Here is a 19,448-nt window from a genome sequence, read left to right as displayed (position 1 = left end):
AGTGGGATGAGAAGAGGGGGTGGGGAGAATTTGGGACGTGCAGGGCTGCGGTGGCCAGAGAAAGAGGCGACTTTCTCCAGCTCCAGGGCTGTGGCTGCCGGAGAGAGACTCCCCTCCTTCGCAGCCCCAGCTCGGGGGCTGCTGCAGCGGGGGAGAGAGGGCACATCCATCGCATTAGAAAAGTAAGACTACTGATATTAAAATATGAGTTGTGTGCTTTTATTTGTAAAACAAAAAAAGTTAATTATTATAAAGATTTTTTTATATAGCGCTTTTATCCAAAGCACTTTACAATAGTTAGCTAACAGTATAAACAACACTTGGAAAGATCATTAAGTGGTCCACCGAGACCCTCAGCAATTTTCAAGTGGTCCGCGGAAAAAAAAAGTTTGAGAACCACTGGGGGATTTTGCCCAAAAAACACAGTATGTAGCTGCATGCCAGTTTGTGGGAGCAGTATGGCTAGTGGTGTGGATGGATGTGGATTTTAGACAGGGAGATTTCCTTTTTTGACAAAACATGGGAAGTACATGTGTCATAACACATAATTTACATTGTGCAATACCACTGAAAAGCCATTTTTAGCAGATCACATGGTGCTGACTGCCAGGTCTTGATCAGAACTACTTTTCCCCTTAGCAGCAGAAAACAGATGCCAGGATTGTGGCAACACATCAGTGCATAGGGATGGTCTTGCTGCTACAGTTTATAATCCCTATATGGCTGCTTTCTCTATATCTCCCTTGGCAGGTGATAATCCACACTGAAAGGTGGGAAGCAACCACGATGGATCCTGACATACCAAAGTTAATATAACCAAACTCAGTCCTTAGCAAAAAATAAAAAAGGGCATGGACCCACACTTAGAGCCCCAGCTCCTGAGACAAGTGATGACATGAGAATACATTTTAAAAGTTAATTCTCATGGTGGAGGAGAAAAGTTCAAAAACATGACCCCGTGTCACCAGTGCAGCTTTATCTGCAAACAACTCCATACATTTTATTGGGTTATTCATGCTGAAACCCGCTGCTCTGAAGGAGGGGCCACCAGCTGACAACAACCCTCACAATTTTATCATGAGTCTCATGATATTTGGTTTATTTCTTAAAGCTGCTGCTGGAATCAAGAGATTACACAAGAGTCTCCGTTTTCACTCATGAAAATGAAAGAAACTATGGTTGTGGAGAAAAGCTTGGATGCATTTTAAAAGGCCAGAAAATTTTCAGAAAAATCTCATTATTTTTGGAGCCCGACTCGTGATTTTGAGCACTTGGGCAATACTGTCTGTGTGGAAGAGGTGTAGGGTTGCCAACTTTCTAATCCCACAAAACCGAACAATGAAGAAAAAAGTATATCCATGAGGAGTAAGTAACAACAATAACATTGTTGTCAATGAGAACCAGAGGCCTGAAGAATTCTTGTCATGCATGGTCTGGGGATGCCTTAATTTGTTCATCTGCTACTTTCAATATTTAAAAGACAAAATGAAAATTTGGAGAGAGATCTAGATGAGTAACTTGCTCACTTGCAGAAGGATTATCAGTTTTTGACACTGCCACTTTTTGGACAAACACACTTTCCCTAAAAAGATACCATAAGTATGCAAATTACAACAGGGAACGTTAACCTTGCCTAAAGAAAACAAAATAGCTACTTGGCAATTTTCATTTAAAATATTCAAAAAGTCTGTGTGTGTGAATAGCAACTAAGATCAGGAGAAGGCCCACTTCAGGCTGTCAGACACTGTGGATTAAAGAGAATCTCTTAGGAGTAAACTGATAAAGTTTAATGCACTCCAAATGTTATATACAGAAAATAAGCAAATGTACATAGCCCTACAGCATTCAAATCCTTGGATGTGCAATTCTTCAGTTAATTGGGTGTGGGAAAGTGTAGGCTTTCAAATATTAACACTATTGTTCTGATGCTCAGTTTCATTCTGATAACTAAAAAAATATTAATTTAAAATCAGTATGATCATAATTTTCAATGAAGACAAAATACTATATCATCACATAGTCACCTACATCTTTCTTAAAGACTCCATCCCACCCAGTTGTCATGTATGATAATTGGGCTTATGGCAATGATTCACAAGATATATTTCGTATGTCTCTAGAGGAGTGGGTGCCTGCCTAGCAAATTAACATATTTTCAACCAAAAGTGGTTATACAGCCCCAAATCTCTGTTTTGGAGTTTGGTCAGGAAGAAGGGAGATCCATTAGGCAAAATATCTCCCCCCACTGCTTCCTGCCAAACCAAACTGCAATAACAATTTTGGAGCAGCTTTCCGTTTTGACTGGGGAGTTCCTGTACAACAGAAATATGGCACCTGCACCCCTCCTCAACCTTTGGTGATAAGCAGAAACTGCTCCCTTGCCATCAGTGACCAGGAGTGAAAAAGCACCCAAAGAAACTGTTAAAAAATGTTAATTCAAAAATTAAGAGACAGAATGGGCTAAGCATTTGGCAACTTCTCCTGATGCCAGGGAGAGGTGATTACTGTACCTTCAGGACAGTAGCTACCACAGCACACGTGGGGAGACGGGACCAGCATAAGAGTCCGAGTGTGCAGAAACTGAAAACTCATGTTTATGCCTAGCTGCTCTGCAACTACTTTCTGCACACTTTTTTACCCCACCATCACACAGTACATGAGATTTTCTGTGGCTGGGCTAGGCAGCCATTGATATTTCCTTCAGGATTGTGCTCAACATATATTCAGGTTAATTTTTTTAAAATAACTGATACTATCCAAATGCTTTTAGTTCATGAAGTGAGATTTTAGCAAGGGGATAAGTTTAAAGAATACAATATCCTTACGTTGTCTTTGGCATCTCTGAAAGCAGGTTTGTAAAGGTAAACTTTAATATTACTCTACTCCCGCCTTTAAAGATACAAGATGAAGAATGATATAAATTAAACTAAATAATTACTGACATTTGTAAGAGTAACCCAGATCTCCTGAGAATAGAATTAATTTAGAAGTGGACACACAAACACATTTTTCACATAAATTCTTTTTTACATTATTTTCTGTGACACAGATTCGGATATACATGTGTCAAATTGTGAACTCTATGTTGTGTGGTGGAATTCTCCTTTGTATTGCAATCTTCATTTTGGAGTGGGACTTTTATGTTGTATTACCACCTCCTTTGTGGATTAGAGCATCTGTTTTGTAGCAAGGACTTGACACCTAGTGGAAAGATTATGTCTGAAAAGCTATGTCAGAGTCATCAAGTTAAAGGGCTATTGAATTTTCATAGATTCATAGATACTAAGGTCAGAAGGAACCATTATGATCATCTAGTCTGACCTCCTGCACAACGCAGGCCACAGAATTTCACCCACCCACTCCTGTGAAAAACCTCTCACCTATGTCTGAGCTATTGAAGTCCTCAAATCTTGGTTTAAAGACTTCAAGGAACAGAGAATCCTCCAGCAAGTGACCTGTGCCCCATGCTACAGAGGAAGGTGAAAAACCTCCAGGGCCTCTTCCAATCTGCCCTGGAGGAAAATTCCTTCCCAACCCCAAATATGGCAATCAGCTAAACCCTAAGCATATGGGCAAGATTCACTTGCCAGATACTACAGAAAATTCTTTCCTGGGTAACTCAGATCCCACCCCATCTAATACCCCATCACAGGCCATTGGGCTTATTTACCATGAATATTTAATTACCAAAACCATGTTAACCTATCATACCAGCTCCTCCATAAACTTATCGAGTTTAATCTTAAAGCCAGATAGATCTTTTGCCCCCACTGCTTCCATTGGAAGGCTATTCCAAAACTTCACTCCTCTGATGGTTAGAAACCTTTGTCTAATTTCAAGTCTAAACTTCCTGGTGGCCAGTTTATATCCATTTGTTCTTGTGTCCACATTGGTACTGAGCTTAAATAATTCCTCCCCCTCTCCAGTATTTATCCCTCTGATATATTTATAGAGAGCAATCATATCTCCCCTCAACCTTCTTTTAGTTAGGCTAAACAAGCCAAGCTCCTTGAGTCTCCTTTCATAAGACAAAAAGAACAGGAGTACTAGTGGCACCTTAGAAACTAACCAATTTATTTGAGCATAAGCTTTCGTGAGCTACATCTTATGGTCAAATAAATTGCTTAGTCTCTAAGGTGCCACTAGTACTTCTTTTCTTTTTGCGAATACAGACTAACACGGCTGCTACTCTGAAATCTTTCATAAGACAAGTTTTCCATTCCTCGGATCATCCTAGTAGCCCTTCCCTGTACATGTTCCAGTTTGAATTCATCCTTCTTAAACATGGGAGACCAGAACTGCACACAGTATTCCAGGTGAGGTCTCAGCAGTGCCTTGTATAACGATACTAAAACCTCCTTATCCCTACTGGAAATACCTCTCCTGATGCATCCCAAGACTGCATTAGCTTTTTCACAGCCATATCACATTGGCAGCTCATAGTCATCCTATGATCAACCAATACTCCAAGGTCCTTCTCCTCCTCCGTTACTTCTAATTGATGCGTCTCCAGCTTATAACTAAAATTCTTGTTATTAATCCCTAAATGCATGACCTTACACTTCTCACTATTAAATTTCATCCTATTACTACTACTCCAGTTTACAAGGTCATCCAGATCCTCCTGTATGATATCCCTGCCCTTCTCTAAATTGGCAATACCTCCCAGCTTTGTATCATCCGCAAACTTTATTAGCACACTCCCACTTTTTGTGCCGAGGTCAGAAATAAAAAGATTAAATAAGATTGGTCCCAAAACCGATCCTTGAGGAACTCCATTGGTAACCTCCCTCCAGCCTGACAGTTCACCTTTCAGTAGGACCCGTTGTAGTCTTCCCTTTAACCAATTCCTTATCCACCCTTCAATTTTCATATTGATCCCCATCTTTTCCAATTTAACTAATAATTCCCCATGTGGCACAGTATCAAACGCCTTACTGAAATCTAGGTAAATTAGATCCACTGCGTTTCCTTTGTCTAAAAAAATCTGTTACTTTCTCAAAGAAGGAGATCAAGTTGGTTTGAATGATTCTCTAAACAGAAGCCAATGAGCAGAAGAGTCTGGAGCCTGGAACTCCCAAGCTGAAGAATATGGGCCAAAGGGGGAGACAGGCTATTTTCAAACAGGGGTGCACTTTTCTGAACAAGCAGCTGACCACCACCACATGCAAGAAGACCAGCCTAAGAAAGCAGAAAGGGCTGCCTAGCTGAAGGATGATTACTCAACACTGATATCACCCCTTCTGAGAGTCCTTAATTGTGGTGGCGGGGCAGTTTACAGTCAGGATTTGGTTGTTTTTAAAAGATCTGTAACTCTGTACTACTTTTAAGAATAAAGCATCTGTGGTTAAGAAATTCCATCACTCTCACAAATCTTGGGAGACAGGCCAGTCCTTGCTTACAGACAGCCTCCCAACCTGAAGCAAATACTCACCAGCAACCACACACCACACAACAGAACCACTAACCCAGGAACCTATCCTTGCAACAAAGCCCGTTGCCAACTGTGTCCACAGATCTATTCAGGGGACACCATCACAGGGCCTAATCACATCAGCCACACTATCAGAGGCTCGTTCACTTGCACATCTACCAATGTGATATATGCCATCATATGCCAGCAATGCCCCTCTGCCATTGTACATTGGTCAAACTGGACAGTCTCTATGTAAAAGAATAAATGGACACAAATCAGATGTCAAGAATTATAACATTCATAAACCAGTCGGAGAACACTTCAGTCTCTCTGGTCACTCGATTACAGACCTAAAGGTCGCAATATTACAACAAGAAGACTTCAAAAACAGACTCCAACGAGAGACTGCGGAATTGGAATTAATTTGCAAACTGGATACAATTAACTGAGGCTTGAATAGAGACTGAGAGTGGATGTGTCATTACACAAAGTAAAACTATTTCCCCATGTTTATTCCACACACACACACACACACACACACACACGTTCCTCAGGCATTCCTGTTAACTGCTGGAAATGGCCCACCTTGATTATCACTATAAAAGGTTTTTTTCTCCCCTCGCCCCCCCGGCTCTCCTGCTGGTAATAGCTCATCTTAAGTGATCACTCTCCTTACAGTGTATATGGTAATACCCATTTTTTCATGTTCTGTGTGTATATAAATCTCCTCACTGTATTTTCCATTGAATGTATCTGATGAAGTGAGCTGTAGTTCACGAAAGCTTATGCTCAAATAAATTGGTTAGTCTCTAAGGTGCCACTATAACTCCTTTTCTTTTTGCGATACAGACTAACACGGCTGCTACTCTGAAACTTTGCTAAGCTTGTCTTCCTTGCTTGCTTGCTACATTGTCCCTGAAGGGGTTAAAATAAAAACTCAGAGCACCTCAGCATGATGAAACTGCAAGGGAGCATGGCCACAGGAGGGCTGGGACACTGATTTTGGGGTCTAAGGCAGCTGGACTGCAGGGTCCCACTGCCCAAGAAAGGTGTCAGACACAAGGAAACCCAAAGCTAGGAACAGTGACCAATCAGTACCCAGGCCCAGTGGGGCTTAGAGGATTCAGGGTTGGGTCCACTCACAATAAATTGGTATCTGTCCAGAGGGGGGGGGAGTAGGCCAACTTGTGACATTCTCTATGCTAAATACAAAAAAACAAAAACAACAAAAAAACCCCACACAATTTAACACGTAATTTATTAATATAATAACAGGATAAACTACTATAAATCTGAGTCACATGGTATTCTATTGTCAAACAGCAACACATATATGCCATAATATGAAGACAGTAGAGGATTTTCAAAAAGCATCTAAGCAACAGAGGCACACACATCCCAGTGAAAGTCAATGGAACCTGTGTTCCTGTATCACCTAGGTACTTTTGAAACACCCACCCAAGGTCTTTAAAAGGGAATTATTAAAGTGTATCACATACTATCGATCAATGTGAACTAAACACTTTTTTTTGCGGGGCGGGGGAAGGTAGTTTAATCTAAAAAGAAAATTACCACTCAAGTTAATAGTGTAAAGAAAAAAACAAAGACAAAGGCTCATAGTGTTTCAGAAACTGCAGCATCAACATGGAGTGATGCCTTGCCCTCAATATGCTTTCAACATTGTAAAGCAGCCAGAAACCTGTGTACCTTAAACCAATAAATAATTCAACTTAAAGGTCTTCATCTTCAGAGGCACTCGTGCAGCCATGACTTCCAAGAAACTCAAAGGCAGCTGGGGATGCTCAGCACCTCTCAGGTTTAGGACCCGACTCAGAAGCCAATCCCAACAAAATAAGTTTTTCCTAACAGAATTTTTTTTTCCAAACTAACCATAGTTTTGTAGGAGTAAGGACTTTCAGAATGTGTGATGCATCTGGTGAACTTTGCTCATTTTAAAAGTGAGACACAAACAGATCTGTCTAGAGATAGGCATTGTTAATGCACAATAGATACTGTAAAGGCTTCTTCACACAACTGTGTCAGAACATATTTATCTTGACAAGCAATATATCTGTCCTTCCAGCTAACTGCAGGTAATTCCAGTAACCTTTTTCTGAGCACTCTGTATTACCTAGCATAGATTCTATTACACATTAATTTTCCATTAAACAATATATTTATTAAAAATAATACAAGCAAAGGATTATTTGAACCTAAAGAGAGAGAATGTTTATTCAGTACTGCATTTCATTTGTGCATTTATTTTTGAAAATACAAAATCAAGTATTTTTAGAAATTCCTGAAATCCTAGCTTTTAATAAACTTTTTTTTTTAAATTTGAGGGAGGTAATATACGTTAAAGAAATAAAAAAAGAAAATACTGAAAACTTGTATTCTTTGGGTTATAAGATCATCTGATTATTTAACTTGGATAAGGTTTTACATACCATGTGTCCTTTTTGAAGGTACAAGGCCATGTGACTGATCAACAGCTCTGATAAGATAGCTACCTACCATATACATACAGCAAGCACTATACAAACAGTAAACACCGAATGATTAACTTGTAGTATATAGACCTATGCAAACGTCAATATGAGGTATAAAGGCAAATTTTCCCCTCACTAGCCACATAGATTAGATAAAAAACAAAGGAGAAACCACAAAGGTTAGGAAGAAGGTTAAACATGCTGCACTAAGATAACCCTTAAGTCTACTTCTTTAAAAACCATTTTGTTTGCCCTAGGTGTTTTCATTACTCAAGAAGTATTCCTTTAAAATTTTGAGAAGGATGAATATTTCTGATGTTTAATGAAATACTCCAGATTTTATCAGCTCTATAAAAATGTAATTCAGACAAATTTTCTGTCATATTAGCACGATAACACTATTTTGTGATTGAAGAGTATGTACAGTTTGATGTGGAATCTACACTCTTAAAGTACATTAGGAGCAAAGAGATGGAAAAGACTTTATTTTCTAAGGACTTCTGAACACAGACTTTTAAAAGTGAACTATAAATATCTATGTCTACTAACTACTATAATTTACTGCATTTGAAATTAATTGTTTTTCATGTTTTTGTTTCAAATTCCGATGTTGCTCTCTAATTTCTAACTAACACCTTTATACAGCTATAACTGTCATTCTATAACAGGCATCTGTTGAAGAAAAAACAGTAGCAAACATTCATTTAAAAAGCTTTCTTCAAAATGAAGGGATATTTTGTTATATACAGAAATCTACACATTTCCCATCAAAGGACATACATTCAGTATATGCTCTAAATTAAAATTTCAGTATATTTTTCAATTATTATCCTCTAGATAAAACACTGTACAAATGAAGAGTCAAACAAGTAAAATGTATTACTGGGCCAGATTCTTTTTTTGCATTCCAGCCCCAAGACAGATTTATCCTATGCTGGGAAGCAAATCCATGCTGAGAATCTGGTAACTGGCTCCCTGAGGCTCCCCTCCCACCACCACGAGGAAACTTAGGGCTTGTCTACACTGGCAATTTACAGCGCTGCAACTTTCTCACTCAGGGGTGTGAAAAAACACACCCCTGAGAGCAGCAAGTTTCAGCGCTGTAAAGCACCAGTGTAGACAGTGCACCACCACTGGGAGCTACGCTCCCAGCGCTGATAGCTACGCTCCCAGCGCTGATAGCTACGCCCCTCATGAAGGCCTGGGTCTTTTAGGGGGCTGGGAGACCTCTCTCTCAGCGCTCTGCCGCGACCACACAAACCACGTTAAAGCACTGCCGCAACAGCGCTTCAGCATTGCTAGTGTGGACTAGCCCTAGTACAGCAATGAATCTAAACCACCAGGTGTTGTTTAATTTGCAATACATTACTTAAGATGGGATATAGCCCACTGTCTATCTAATGGACTTTTTTCACAGGACTACCATCTTGGCCTAAAAATGTGTTTTAGCACCAGTAGTAAGAGATCGTGACACTACAGCAAGGGCAAACTATACGACACCAACATGCAAGGTAAAAAAGTAGCCATAGTAGCAACTCTCTCATCTTTTTCATCTTCACCTTCAGGCTGATTCCCCAATGGAAATGGAGAGCCTCCTTGATGTTCCAAACACAACCTGAGGATAAGGTGGTGCCATCTTCATCATAGGCCTAAAGGAAGATCAAGTGATCTATCTACATAGTCCTTAAGCACCAAAAGCAGTAATACCAATGAATGAAAAAAGAAAACAAATTTGACAACCATATCCATCAGACCTGTTTAGATTTAGAATCTAAAGCTTTCCTTAGAATCATGGACCCACACTTTCTGAACAAATTACATTCAAAAGAAATAGCAAAGGCTTAAAATGATGAATAATAAGGAGGCATATGAATGTGCGAGTGCAAAATTAAAATGTGCACAAGCAAAAAGGCAAAAGTTTTATTCACAGAAAAAAATCAAATTGAGAACAACTACCATTTATTCAGATTCTTATTTATAAAATTGTGACATTCTCACATCAATTTAGCAATTTTGGAACAGGATTAAATAAAACAGAAAATTAAATTTGAATTAAAGCAAGTTTACTATGAAGTAGCTAATAAAATGTGGAAAATATCAGTTTAACACATTTTTTCCTTTAGCAGAAAATTTAGCTATAAAATGTTTAGAGGATAATGAGTCTTGGGTCAGGAGGTTTTGGTTCTACTTTTCAAAGTGTTCCTGTGTGCGCTTGAACAAGTCACTTAAGCGTTCTATGCCTCAGTTTCCCAGCTATAAAATGGGGATACACTGAAGCACATGAATTACTTCCCTAGCTTACAAGTTTTGGAGGGGAAAAGGAGAAGAAAAGGGAGAAGGAGACCAAGGATGGATTGAGTTAAATCAAAGCAATAATTTTAAATCAGCAAGCAGAACTACTTGATTTAACCTACTACAGAAAATTCTTTCCTGGGTATCTGGCTGGTGAATCTTGCCCTTATGCTCAGCGTTTAGCTGATCGCCATACTTGGGGTTGGGAAGGAATTTTCCTCCAGGGCAGATTGGAAGAGGCCCTAGAGGTTTTTCACCTTCCTCTGTAGCATGGGGCACGGGTCACTTGCTGGAGGATTCTCTGCTTCTTGAAGTCTTTAAACCACGATTTGAGGACTTCAATAGCTCAGGCATAGGTGATAGGTTTTTCGCAGGAGTGGGTAGGTGAGATTCTGTGGCCTGCATTGTGCAAGAGGTCAGACTAGATGATCATAATGGTCCCTTCTGACCTTAGTATCTATCTATAAATAATTGATTTTAATTATGCTTTTAATTTGTACTTTTTAAAAGTATTTTCTAAAAGAAAGGCTCATTCTCATTGGTTGGTAACCATTACAAGTTGATTTGCAACTAAACATAATATTTTACACTTCAGGGAATTCTGGACCAAAAAAATAAAAATTCTACACACAATATTTTAAAATTCTGCAAAATGTATTCATCAATAAATAAATATAGAGGCTCCAGCATGGCAGTGGGAAGCACAGGCCACTGGCTGCATGGAGGTGGGAGATCACCCTGCAGCTCCCTTCCCGCTCCCTCCAGGACATGGACTTGGTGGTGAGGCTGTACCCGACCCTGATTCAGTGCAAAGGCCAGGCCTGCCCCACCCCAGAAACACTTAAGGGCTGTGCCCCTCCACACCAGATGTACCCAGTGTGTGCAGGCAGGCTCAGCCGAGCAGGATCCAAGTGTGGAGGGGCTTAGTGTGGGAGGATCCGTGTGTGGGTGAAAGGATTTTGTGTGGGGCAATCTGGGTGCAGGCGGCTCAGTGTGGAGTCTGGGTGTGGGGAGGGATCTGGATGCACAGAATCTCATGTGGGGGCGGGGTGTCCGAGTGCAGGGGCAATGGACTCTGCGGGTGTGGAGGTCCAAGTGAAGGTGGTTAGGGTTCAGCACGTGGGGGGGGGGGAGGCGGAGGGGGGAGTATGAGGGAATGGGCCTCGGCAGGGCGGTCTAGGTGCTGGGGGAGTGGTCCTGGTGCAGCCGGTTAGAGCTCAGTAGGGTTGGGGTCCAGGTGCTGGGGGCTCGTCAGGGTGGTCCAGGTGCATGGGGAGTGGGGCTTGTTGGGGTGGGAGTTCAACTGCAGGAGGCACAGCAAGGGGTGGTCTGGGTTCAGGGGTGGGGGTCTGGATGCAGGGGGGTTTCTGGATGCCAGAAATGTGGGGTCAGGTGCAGGGAACTCTGGGTGTGGGGGATGAGGCTTGGTGGCAGGGTCTGGGTATGTGGGGGATCCAGATGCATGGGAGCTGGGTGAACGGGAGAGCAGCTCCCCGTACAGTGACCCCTCCCCCTGTGGCTGAGGAGTGATGAGGGCAGGAAGCGGGGGAGGGGAATGCAGAGCTGGGTGAGGTTTCAGGGTGCAGGGTCTGACCCCGCTCCAGCCACTCTGTGCAGAGGAAGTGTGCTCCTCCCCCACACCCAGCCCAGCTGGGACTAGCAACTGAGCTCAGCATGGGTACGAGCCACCAGCCAGGACATCTCCAGCCCTGGATGGGGTTATGGAGGGCCGGCTGTGGGTGGGGGGCTTTGGCAGGGCAGGTGCAAGAGGGCTCTGGATGCAGAGGATAAGGCTCAGTGGGGTGGGGGTGCAGAGGGTTTGGGGGGGAGTTGTGGGTGCAGGGGGCGGTGAGGCCCGGCAGGGGAGTCTGGGTATGGGGGAGTCCCCAGCCTCGTGCTTCTCCCGCCCAGTGAGTTCTCTCTTTGCTGGCTGCTCTGGGCGCCCAAAACGACATGTCTGCCCAGCTACGGAGGGCTGTGTGACCGCTCTTGCGGCTTCCCTTTGCTTCCCCATTAGAAGCCATTTTTCTAAGGGGAAGCAAAGAAATATGCGGGGAACATGAATTCTGTGCCTGTGCAGTGGCTTAGAATTTCCTCAAGAGTAGTATTTACATGAAACTTGGCGCTTCATTTTTCTAACCCAGAAGATACAGTGTATCCATACACATTTATTTAGGAAATTATACATCTTAATTTGCATTAATTCAGATTTTTAATTGTTTACATTTTTATTACGTTAGAAAGTGTTGAATGATGCATTTCTTAATTACTACATTAAATTTTTACTTGCAATTTGTGTAACACTCTATTTAGATGGAAATTGGAATTAAATTAAAATACACAAACAGCATTTTAATAATTTTTATTAAATAAATGACCTTAAACATAAGCTTCTTTTTTCTCATCAATACCTATTTTGCATTCAAAATTGATTTATTAAACAAAGGAAGTATTATCTGTCGTTAGTGAATTGAACTGACTGTTTCTGGTCACCATGCCCTTCAAGATTTTAGTACTAGTAGATCTCATCATCCCACACCTAGTTTTTATTCATCAGCTAGAAAAGGAAAACAAGCTTTCCTTCTTTTTCAATTTCCAACCAGTTTCTTAACTTTAAATGAACTAGTGAGAGACGACCCATAACTCCTGATAGTGGGGGGACACAATTTAAAGGTTCGGTCACCCCCGGAACAGCTCGAGTCACGCCCCACACCGTTTAAGCCCACCCCCCTCACCCTCAGTCTCCTCTCCAGAAAAGCAGTGGCTCCTGCCTGCTTCTCCCCGTGGGGCGCAGTTTGCCAGCTCTGGCAGCTGCTGTGCAGGGAGGGGGCCCAGATGCACCAAGTGACTGAGCGGGGCCAGAAAACTCTGGCAGAAATCGGTGGGGGGCACATAACCTTGCATACCTCCTCCACCATCTGGAGACCTCTGGGAGAAGCAAGTCCTGTCTCCCCTCTGCTTTCTCTGCCTGGTGCTGTTTGCAGCATTAGGTCCTAATTTACAACTACTGTCCATCATCCTGAACTTGATTATGCATTGGCGCACTGCCCATTGAAGCTAACGGGCCTTCGCATGCACAGAAATACACCCACACAGATCACAATGCAGTATCAGGGTTTTAGAAATGACATAACTACTTTTAACTCAGTACAGATTTAGTCAAACAGGAAGTAGGATTGTTCATATTTTAAAAAAATGAGAATATTACTTTATGTCTTCTTTAAATCAAGACATGTATTACATTTACAATGTGTAGCATCCTTATTAAAAGTAATTAGATTGTGAAATTTCTACTGAGAGTTAGCTAGGCAACGTCAACATCCCCACCCATAAATGACCTTGCCTAGTTTAACCTGTGGTAAAACTATAGTTTCTTGTCACCACTATGGACTATACACTCATGGCTTTTAACAGTTTACTAATTCATCATTTATTAATCGTCTTCAAAACAAGACAATACACCATTCATTTTTTAATAAGATACCACCCAGACAAAGGCTGCATCAAGGGCTAGTATACAGAATCAGCCCTATCAGCTCAGATCTTGTCATACTGAACCAATAGCTCTTACAGCATGAATTCCTCCATCCATATGAACAGATGTTAACTGTAAAGTTTAATTATAATCTCTAGGGCCTGTCTACACTAATTAAAGAACTATATGTTAGCACAGTTCTCAACATAGGTAGGAGAGTCCTTGCTACGCTACATTCTTTATTACCAGGCATTCAGACACTATTAGACTAAATATTCAGAGCAGTGTTGCCAGTCAGGATGTGGAATATATATGGTGAATTTAGTACACCGTTTTCCTGTCATCATTATTAGTTGGTCACTGATATGATCATTCGATTTACTCCCGAATTAAGCATACATACACAGAAAAGCAACTCTGCATCCTGAAGTTTTGAAATTTTTAGGATGCGAATTTACAATGCTTCTTAAGTGATATCATTCTTGTGTTCAGCAATCCTACCAATTTGACCAATCATTTGCTAATGCCAGTGGAAGATTTGTGGTTGACTACTATCTTCTATAGGAGTAAAAAGAAAAGGAGTACTTGTGGCACCTTAGAGACTAACCAATTTATTTGAGCATGAGCTATAAGAATATAACACATTATTAAAGAAGGGCATACAGCATTTTTATCCATTAAATGCTCATTCCAACTCCAAAAAAATCAAAATAAAGAAATCAAACAAAATTGAACCATAAAAAACTCCCACTCCAAGCAGAGTCTTTACTCTGAGAAGGAAGAAGAGTGAGAAACTCAATGAAGTCTAAGAATTCCTCTATTGCTACTGATTTTACATGGGAGGTGCTCAGATGTTATGGTGATGAACAGCAGTATAAAAACCCTAAGATAGACATGAACAGCAGTCAATATAAAAATGCTTTCTGACTTTCATTACATTGGATATGGTCCTTAATTCCCAGTGAAACCAATGGGAGTTTTACATGCAAAAAGACTGAAGAATTAAGCCCACAGGGTTTGTTTTCAAGTGTTTAAAATAAGATATCACTTGGGGGCCACATACTCTCCAATATTATAATGTGCAATTCCTATTGGCAATGCATAAGGACAGCATATGGGCCTTTAGTTTGTTACAATTCAATCTACTGGTCTTTGTTCCAAATTAAAAAATTTCCTTGCAGGTAGAAATTCCACAAAACCTTTTGGTACTATTTAGGGGTGGACAATCAGGTCAATAAAAAATATGTACACATCTTGCAAAGTTAAATTCCTAGTCTTTAGAGGAAAAATTGTTCCAAAAGTTTGAATTTCAAAGAACTGAAAAATCAGTTGCTTTAAAAAAATGTCTTAATACATTTTAATCCTTTGACAAGGTTCATTACTAGGGCGCTACCAAATTCATGGTCCATTTTGGTCATTTTTGCGGTCATAGGATTTTAAAAATCATAAATTTGATGATTTCAGCTATTTAAATCTGAAATTTCACGGTGCTGTAATTGTAGAGGTCCTGACCCAAAAAGGAGTTGTGCTGGGGTCACAAGGTTATTGTTGGTGGGGGTTGTGGTACTGCTACCCTTACTTCTGTGCTGCTGCTGCCTTCAGAGCTGGACAGCTGGTGAGCAGTGGGCCCTACCAAATTCGTGGCCATGAAAAATGTGTCACAGACTGAGAAATCTGGTCTCCCCCCAAGAAATTTGGTCTTTTGTGTGCTTTTACCCTATACTACACAGATTTCATGGGGGAGACCAGTGTTTCTTAAATTGTGGGTCCTGACCCAAAAGGAAGTTGCAGGGGGGGGTCACAAGGTTATTGTAGGAAGGTTGCGGTATTGCCATCCTTACTTCTGTGCTGCCTTCAGAGCTTGGCGGCTGGAGAGTGGGAGCTCTCCACCAGCAGCAGCAGAGCAGAAGTAAGGGTAGCAGTACTGCAACCTCCCCTACAATAACCTTGCAAACCACCACCACCCCCAACAACCCCTTTTTGGGTCAGGACCCCTACAATCACAACACTGTGAAATTTCAAATTTAAATAGCTGAAATCATGACATTTACGATTTTTAAAATCCTATGACTGTGAAATTGACCAAAATGGACTGTGAATTTGGTAGGGCCCTGTGTATAGTATAGGGTAAAAGCACACAAAAAGACCAAATTTCACAGGGGGGAGACCAGATTTCACTGTCTGTAACGCATTTTTCATGGCTGTGAATTTGGTAGGGCCCTATTCATTACTTTTACTTGTGGTAAGCATTTTTCTCCTCTTCTCTCCTCCTTCCCCCCTCCCCCCCCCCCAACCTTTATCCTGCAGCCAAGAAGCACATATAGTAAACTGATTTCAGAGTAGCAGCCGTGTTAATCTGTATTTGCAAAGAGAAAAGGAGGACTTGTGGCGTGTAAGGCACCCTGTCTGGGTTTGTGTGAAGGACTACCTTTGGGGGGAGCAGGAAAGAAGGCAGGCAGACAGACACATCAAGTGCTCTCCAGAGTTTCAGTTTTCATTTATTAAAAAAAGTCTCTAGTTCTTATGATTGTGACTAAAATATGAAATGAGTCTAACCAGTGCAGACACCTGTCTGAGTCTGCACAGAGTCTGAAACAAGAGATCTGATGTATGAAGTGCCTCATTCATCTTAAGGGGTGATAACTTAGATGCCTTTAAGTGTTATCATTGTTAATTATTTCACTGCTCAAAGCACATCAAGAAGGAAGGAAGGAGAGGAAAGTTTATATTATGAATATCTACACATATCCCAAACCTTGGGGTGCAGGGAGGAGTGAAGGACTGGCAAGGGAAGAAGGGAAGGAGAAAATGCGGAATATATGTTTACATTAAAAATATAACAACACATGGTGAGGTTGGAGCAAGGGGACACGATTGATTTTACCTTCCTGAAGGGGGCATTCAGCCTTCAAAAGTCTGGGAAACACTTCAGTAAATCAGGACTGCAGAACATTTGAATCATCAGTATAATTCCATTTCCATTCTACTCTATATTTACATCAGTGACAATCTTCTTAGCATATGTGCAACATATGTGACCAGGATTCATCAGTGACAATGAGAGGAGTCTAGAAGGCTTTTAAAACTTTTCTTACAGTAGATTATTTCTAAAAATTTATCAACTGAAAATTCTACATATAGAGTGATGAAGTTCCAGATAAAGGAACAGACCACATTTCTCCACCCAACTCCACCTACAGCTTGGAGCCAGCAATTTGCATTACTTTTCAGTCACTGTGCACTGTAACATTGCTGCAGTGCATTTCATAAGCGTTGTGGCAGCATTCCAGATGCACAAAGCATTTTAGAGAATTCAAGTCTGAGACAGCACAAACCTTGTGTGGACAAATGCTGGTGTGAGTGATTTTGAGGAAGGGGAAATAATGTAGTGGCAAACAGAAAGTGTAGTCTTTCGTCCAAGATCACCCTGGATGGGGTGAGAGGAGAGTATAAAAGGAAAAGGAGCAAAGCTGAATGGACACAAGAGCATAAGATCAGATCAGAAGGAAGAGAATGATACTGGGTATGGTTACATCCAAATGAAAAAAGTTGGTAGACAGGAAAGAACAAAGAAGAGGTACAATGGGGAAAGAGAAAGAGAGAAAAACAAAAAGAGGAAAACAAGAGAATGCAATAAAGGCAAGAAGAAAATAAGGTAGATACAGAGACAAAAGAAAAGGAAAGATAAGATAGACTATAGTTTGACAGTCACACAGGCAGCACTGCCTCAGGAAGAACCGGTTCAGGCACTGGGAAGTGGTGGAGCTACAGGGCATGCCTGAGTCACCTGACATAAAGCTATTGTAGGAAATGTATTTTTTAAGAGCAAAAATAAAAGGGAAAAAAAAGAGAAGGAAGGGGGCCTTATTTTCTTTAGTGTTCAAATGCTTCTTAACTGATTTTACTTTTCAAAAATATTAAAGTGGGAAGCCCCCTAACATTCCTGTAACTTGATTTTAAGATTCTAAACCCTGAGCAAATTTCACTTTTCTCTGGCATCTGGTCTCCTTTCTCTTACCCTTGCTCCTATTATGATTGTTCAGCTCACCATATGAGCAGAGCTTTGCCTCTGGTTCCCTTATACATCTAGCGGCCTCTAAGGAAAACACCCCATGATTTTAAAAATAAAAATCTCAACAGTTGCTCTTTGGTAAGTGTCTGCATTACAGCCCCATTCCCCAAAGAGGATCTGGGAATTTAAATCAATCTGATTTTTTCAGCTGAAAATAAGATACATATATTTTCTGAAACAAGTTTTGTTCCTTGGAATAAGGATTGTATTTGCTTTGATTATTTCACTGAGATATACCTCCAGTTTCTACAGGAATGAACATAAATATTGATTTTTTTTCTAACCATTTTAAATCTGGTAAAAAAAAACTCATAATTGGTCCGAATACTGCTCTGCAACAGATGCTTCCATGTTTTCCTCCTAATCTCTTGCTTATTTTAGACACTATTTATAGATTTTTTTAAAGTATATATTTTATTCTGACTGAAATATACGGATCCAGCTTGTTCATAAATTTTAACAACCAGAGGTTAAACTGAATCATTTACTACAAACATCTTCAGGCTCCAATGCAAGACAGGAATTCAAAGCATGCATTTGAGTATTTAATGGTTTTAATTTCTGGCTACATAAAAACCACCAGCTTCACTGAACAAGTCCATGCTTCTCCCACATCCCAACAAAAAGAAAAAGAGACACTGAAATAATTAAAAGTGCAAGCTGGACATCTCAGTATCATAATTAAATAGTTAATTAGCTGTGCTCTTTGTAAATCTGATTGAGTAAACACAGAATTGTAAGCATTGTAATACATGGAAATTATTTTTTTAATGGTAAGCATTAATATACCAAGCAAACAAAATGAAAACAAAAAGCCCAAGAACGCTGTCTTTTTAGTTACAGTTTAGACCGGTGTGTGTCATGCTGCTGTACTACAAACAACAGCCATATTTCTTCTGTCTTATAAATCTTAGACAACACCTGTAGATAGATTTTATATTGAACATAGTCCATCTAATAATTGTTTTAAATAATCACTGCATTCCTCAAATATCATCACAAAGTTTAAAGAGGTACTGCACCAATCTACTAGTAAACATAGCACGTCCTACCTGGAAAAATAGAAGGTCTTTTCTTAGGGCGCCTTGGGTGTATAGGTTCTAAATTCTTAATATTTCTTTGAAACTTTCCTTTAATGTCATTTCCAAGGAGGAGGTCTGGTGGTAGGCTGCTCCGTCTTGTTGATTTATAATCAGTGTGATATGAATTCAGTTTACTCTTAGTCCTAGAGCACAAATTGTTGTCATCAATTGCCATTATAGCAGACTAATTTGTAAAGCTACCCCAGCATAAGACCAAACAGTAAAAATCTGCACACTCAAAGGCTTATTTGATGGTGGTTAAACTCCTAAGCAACACCTGATGTTCTCATGCCTAACTCTGCACTTGTTTGGTAAGTTTAGCACGTTGATAGGCGTGGGCTAAAACAGGTGTAGAATTACTATGTAGCCCCTCCTTTCAATGCTTAAACAACACAGGGGAGGAGACACACTGAAATCATTAGATTAAAAGGTTTTGGATCTCTAGAAAGATTCAACAAATCTGAACTCACCAGCTCCTGCTGCATAAAAGGGAAAATTTGCTTAATAACAGCCACTGTATGGGGTACTAGATGCATCCGATGAAGTGAGCTGTAGCTCATGAAAGCTTATGCTCAAATAAATTTGTTAGTCTCTAAAGTGCCACAAGTACTCCTTTTCTTTT

General features: G+C 40.6%; 1 protein-coding gene across 1 annotated transcript in view; it reads right to left on the bottom strand.

Moving 5' to 3' along the window:
* Positions 1 to 19,074, bottom strand: part of FRY (FRY microtubule binding protein) — a 320,853-nt gene extending 301,779 nt beyond the window's left edge. Inside the window, exon 1 of the mRNA XM_084635515.1 lies at positions 18,797 to 19,074. Coding sequence (XP_084491641.1) covers positions 18,797 to 19,001 — 205 coding nt within the window. The 5' untranslated portion in view covers positions 19,002 to 19,074. The remainder of the gene's footprint in view (positions 1 to 18,796) is intronic.
* Positions 19,075 to 19,448: the final 374 nt, after the last annotated feature.

The sequence above is a fragment of the Lepidochelys olivacea genome, assembly GCF_965140295.1.
Source record: "Lepidochelys olivacea isolate rLepOli2 genome assembly, chromosome: 1".
NCBI classification, from domain to species: Eukaryota; Metazoa; Chordata; order Testudines; family Cheloniidae; genus Lepidochelys; species Lepidochelys olivacea.
The sequence above is the reverse complement of the archived record's forward strand: the minus strand, read 5'-3'. Positions and strand labels throughout refer to the sequence as shown.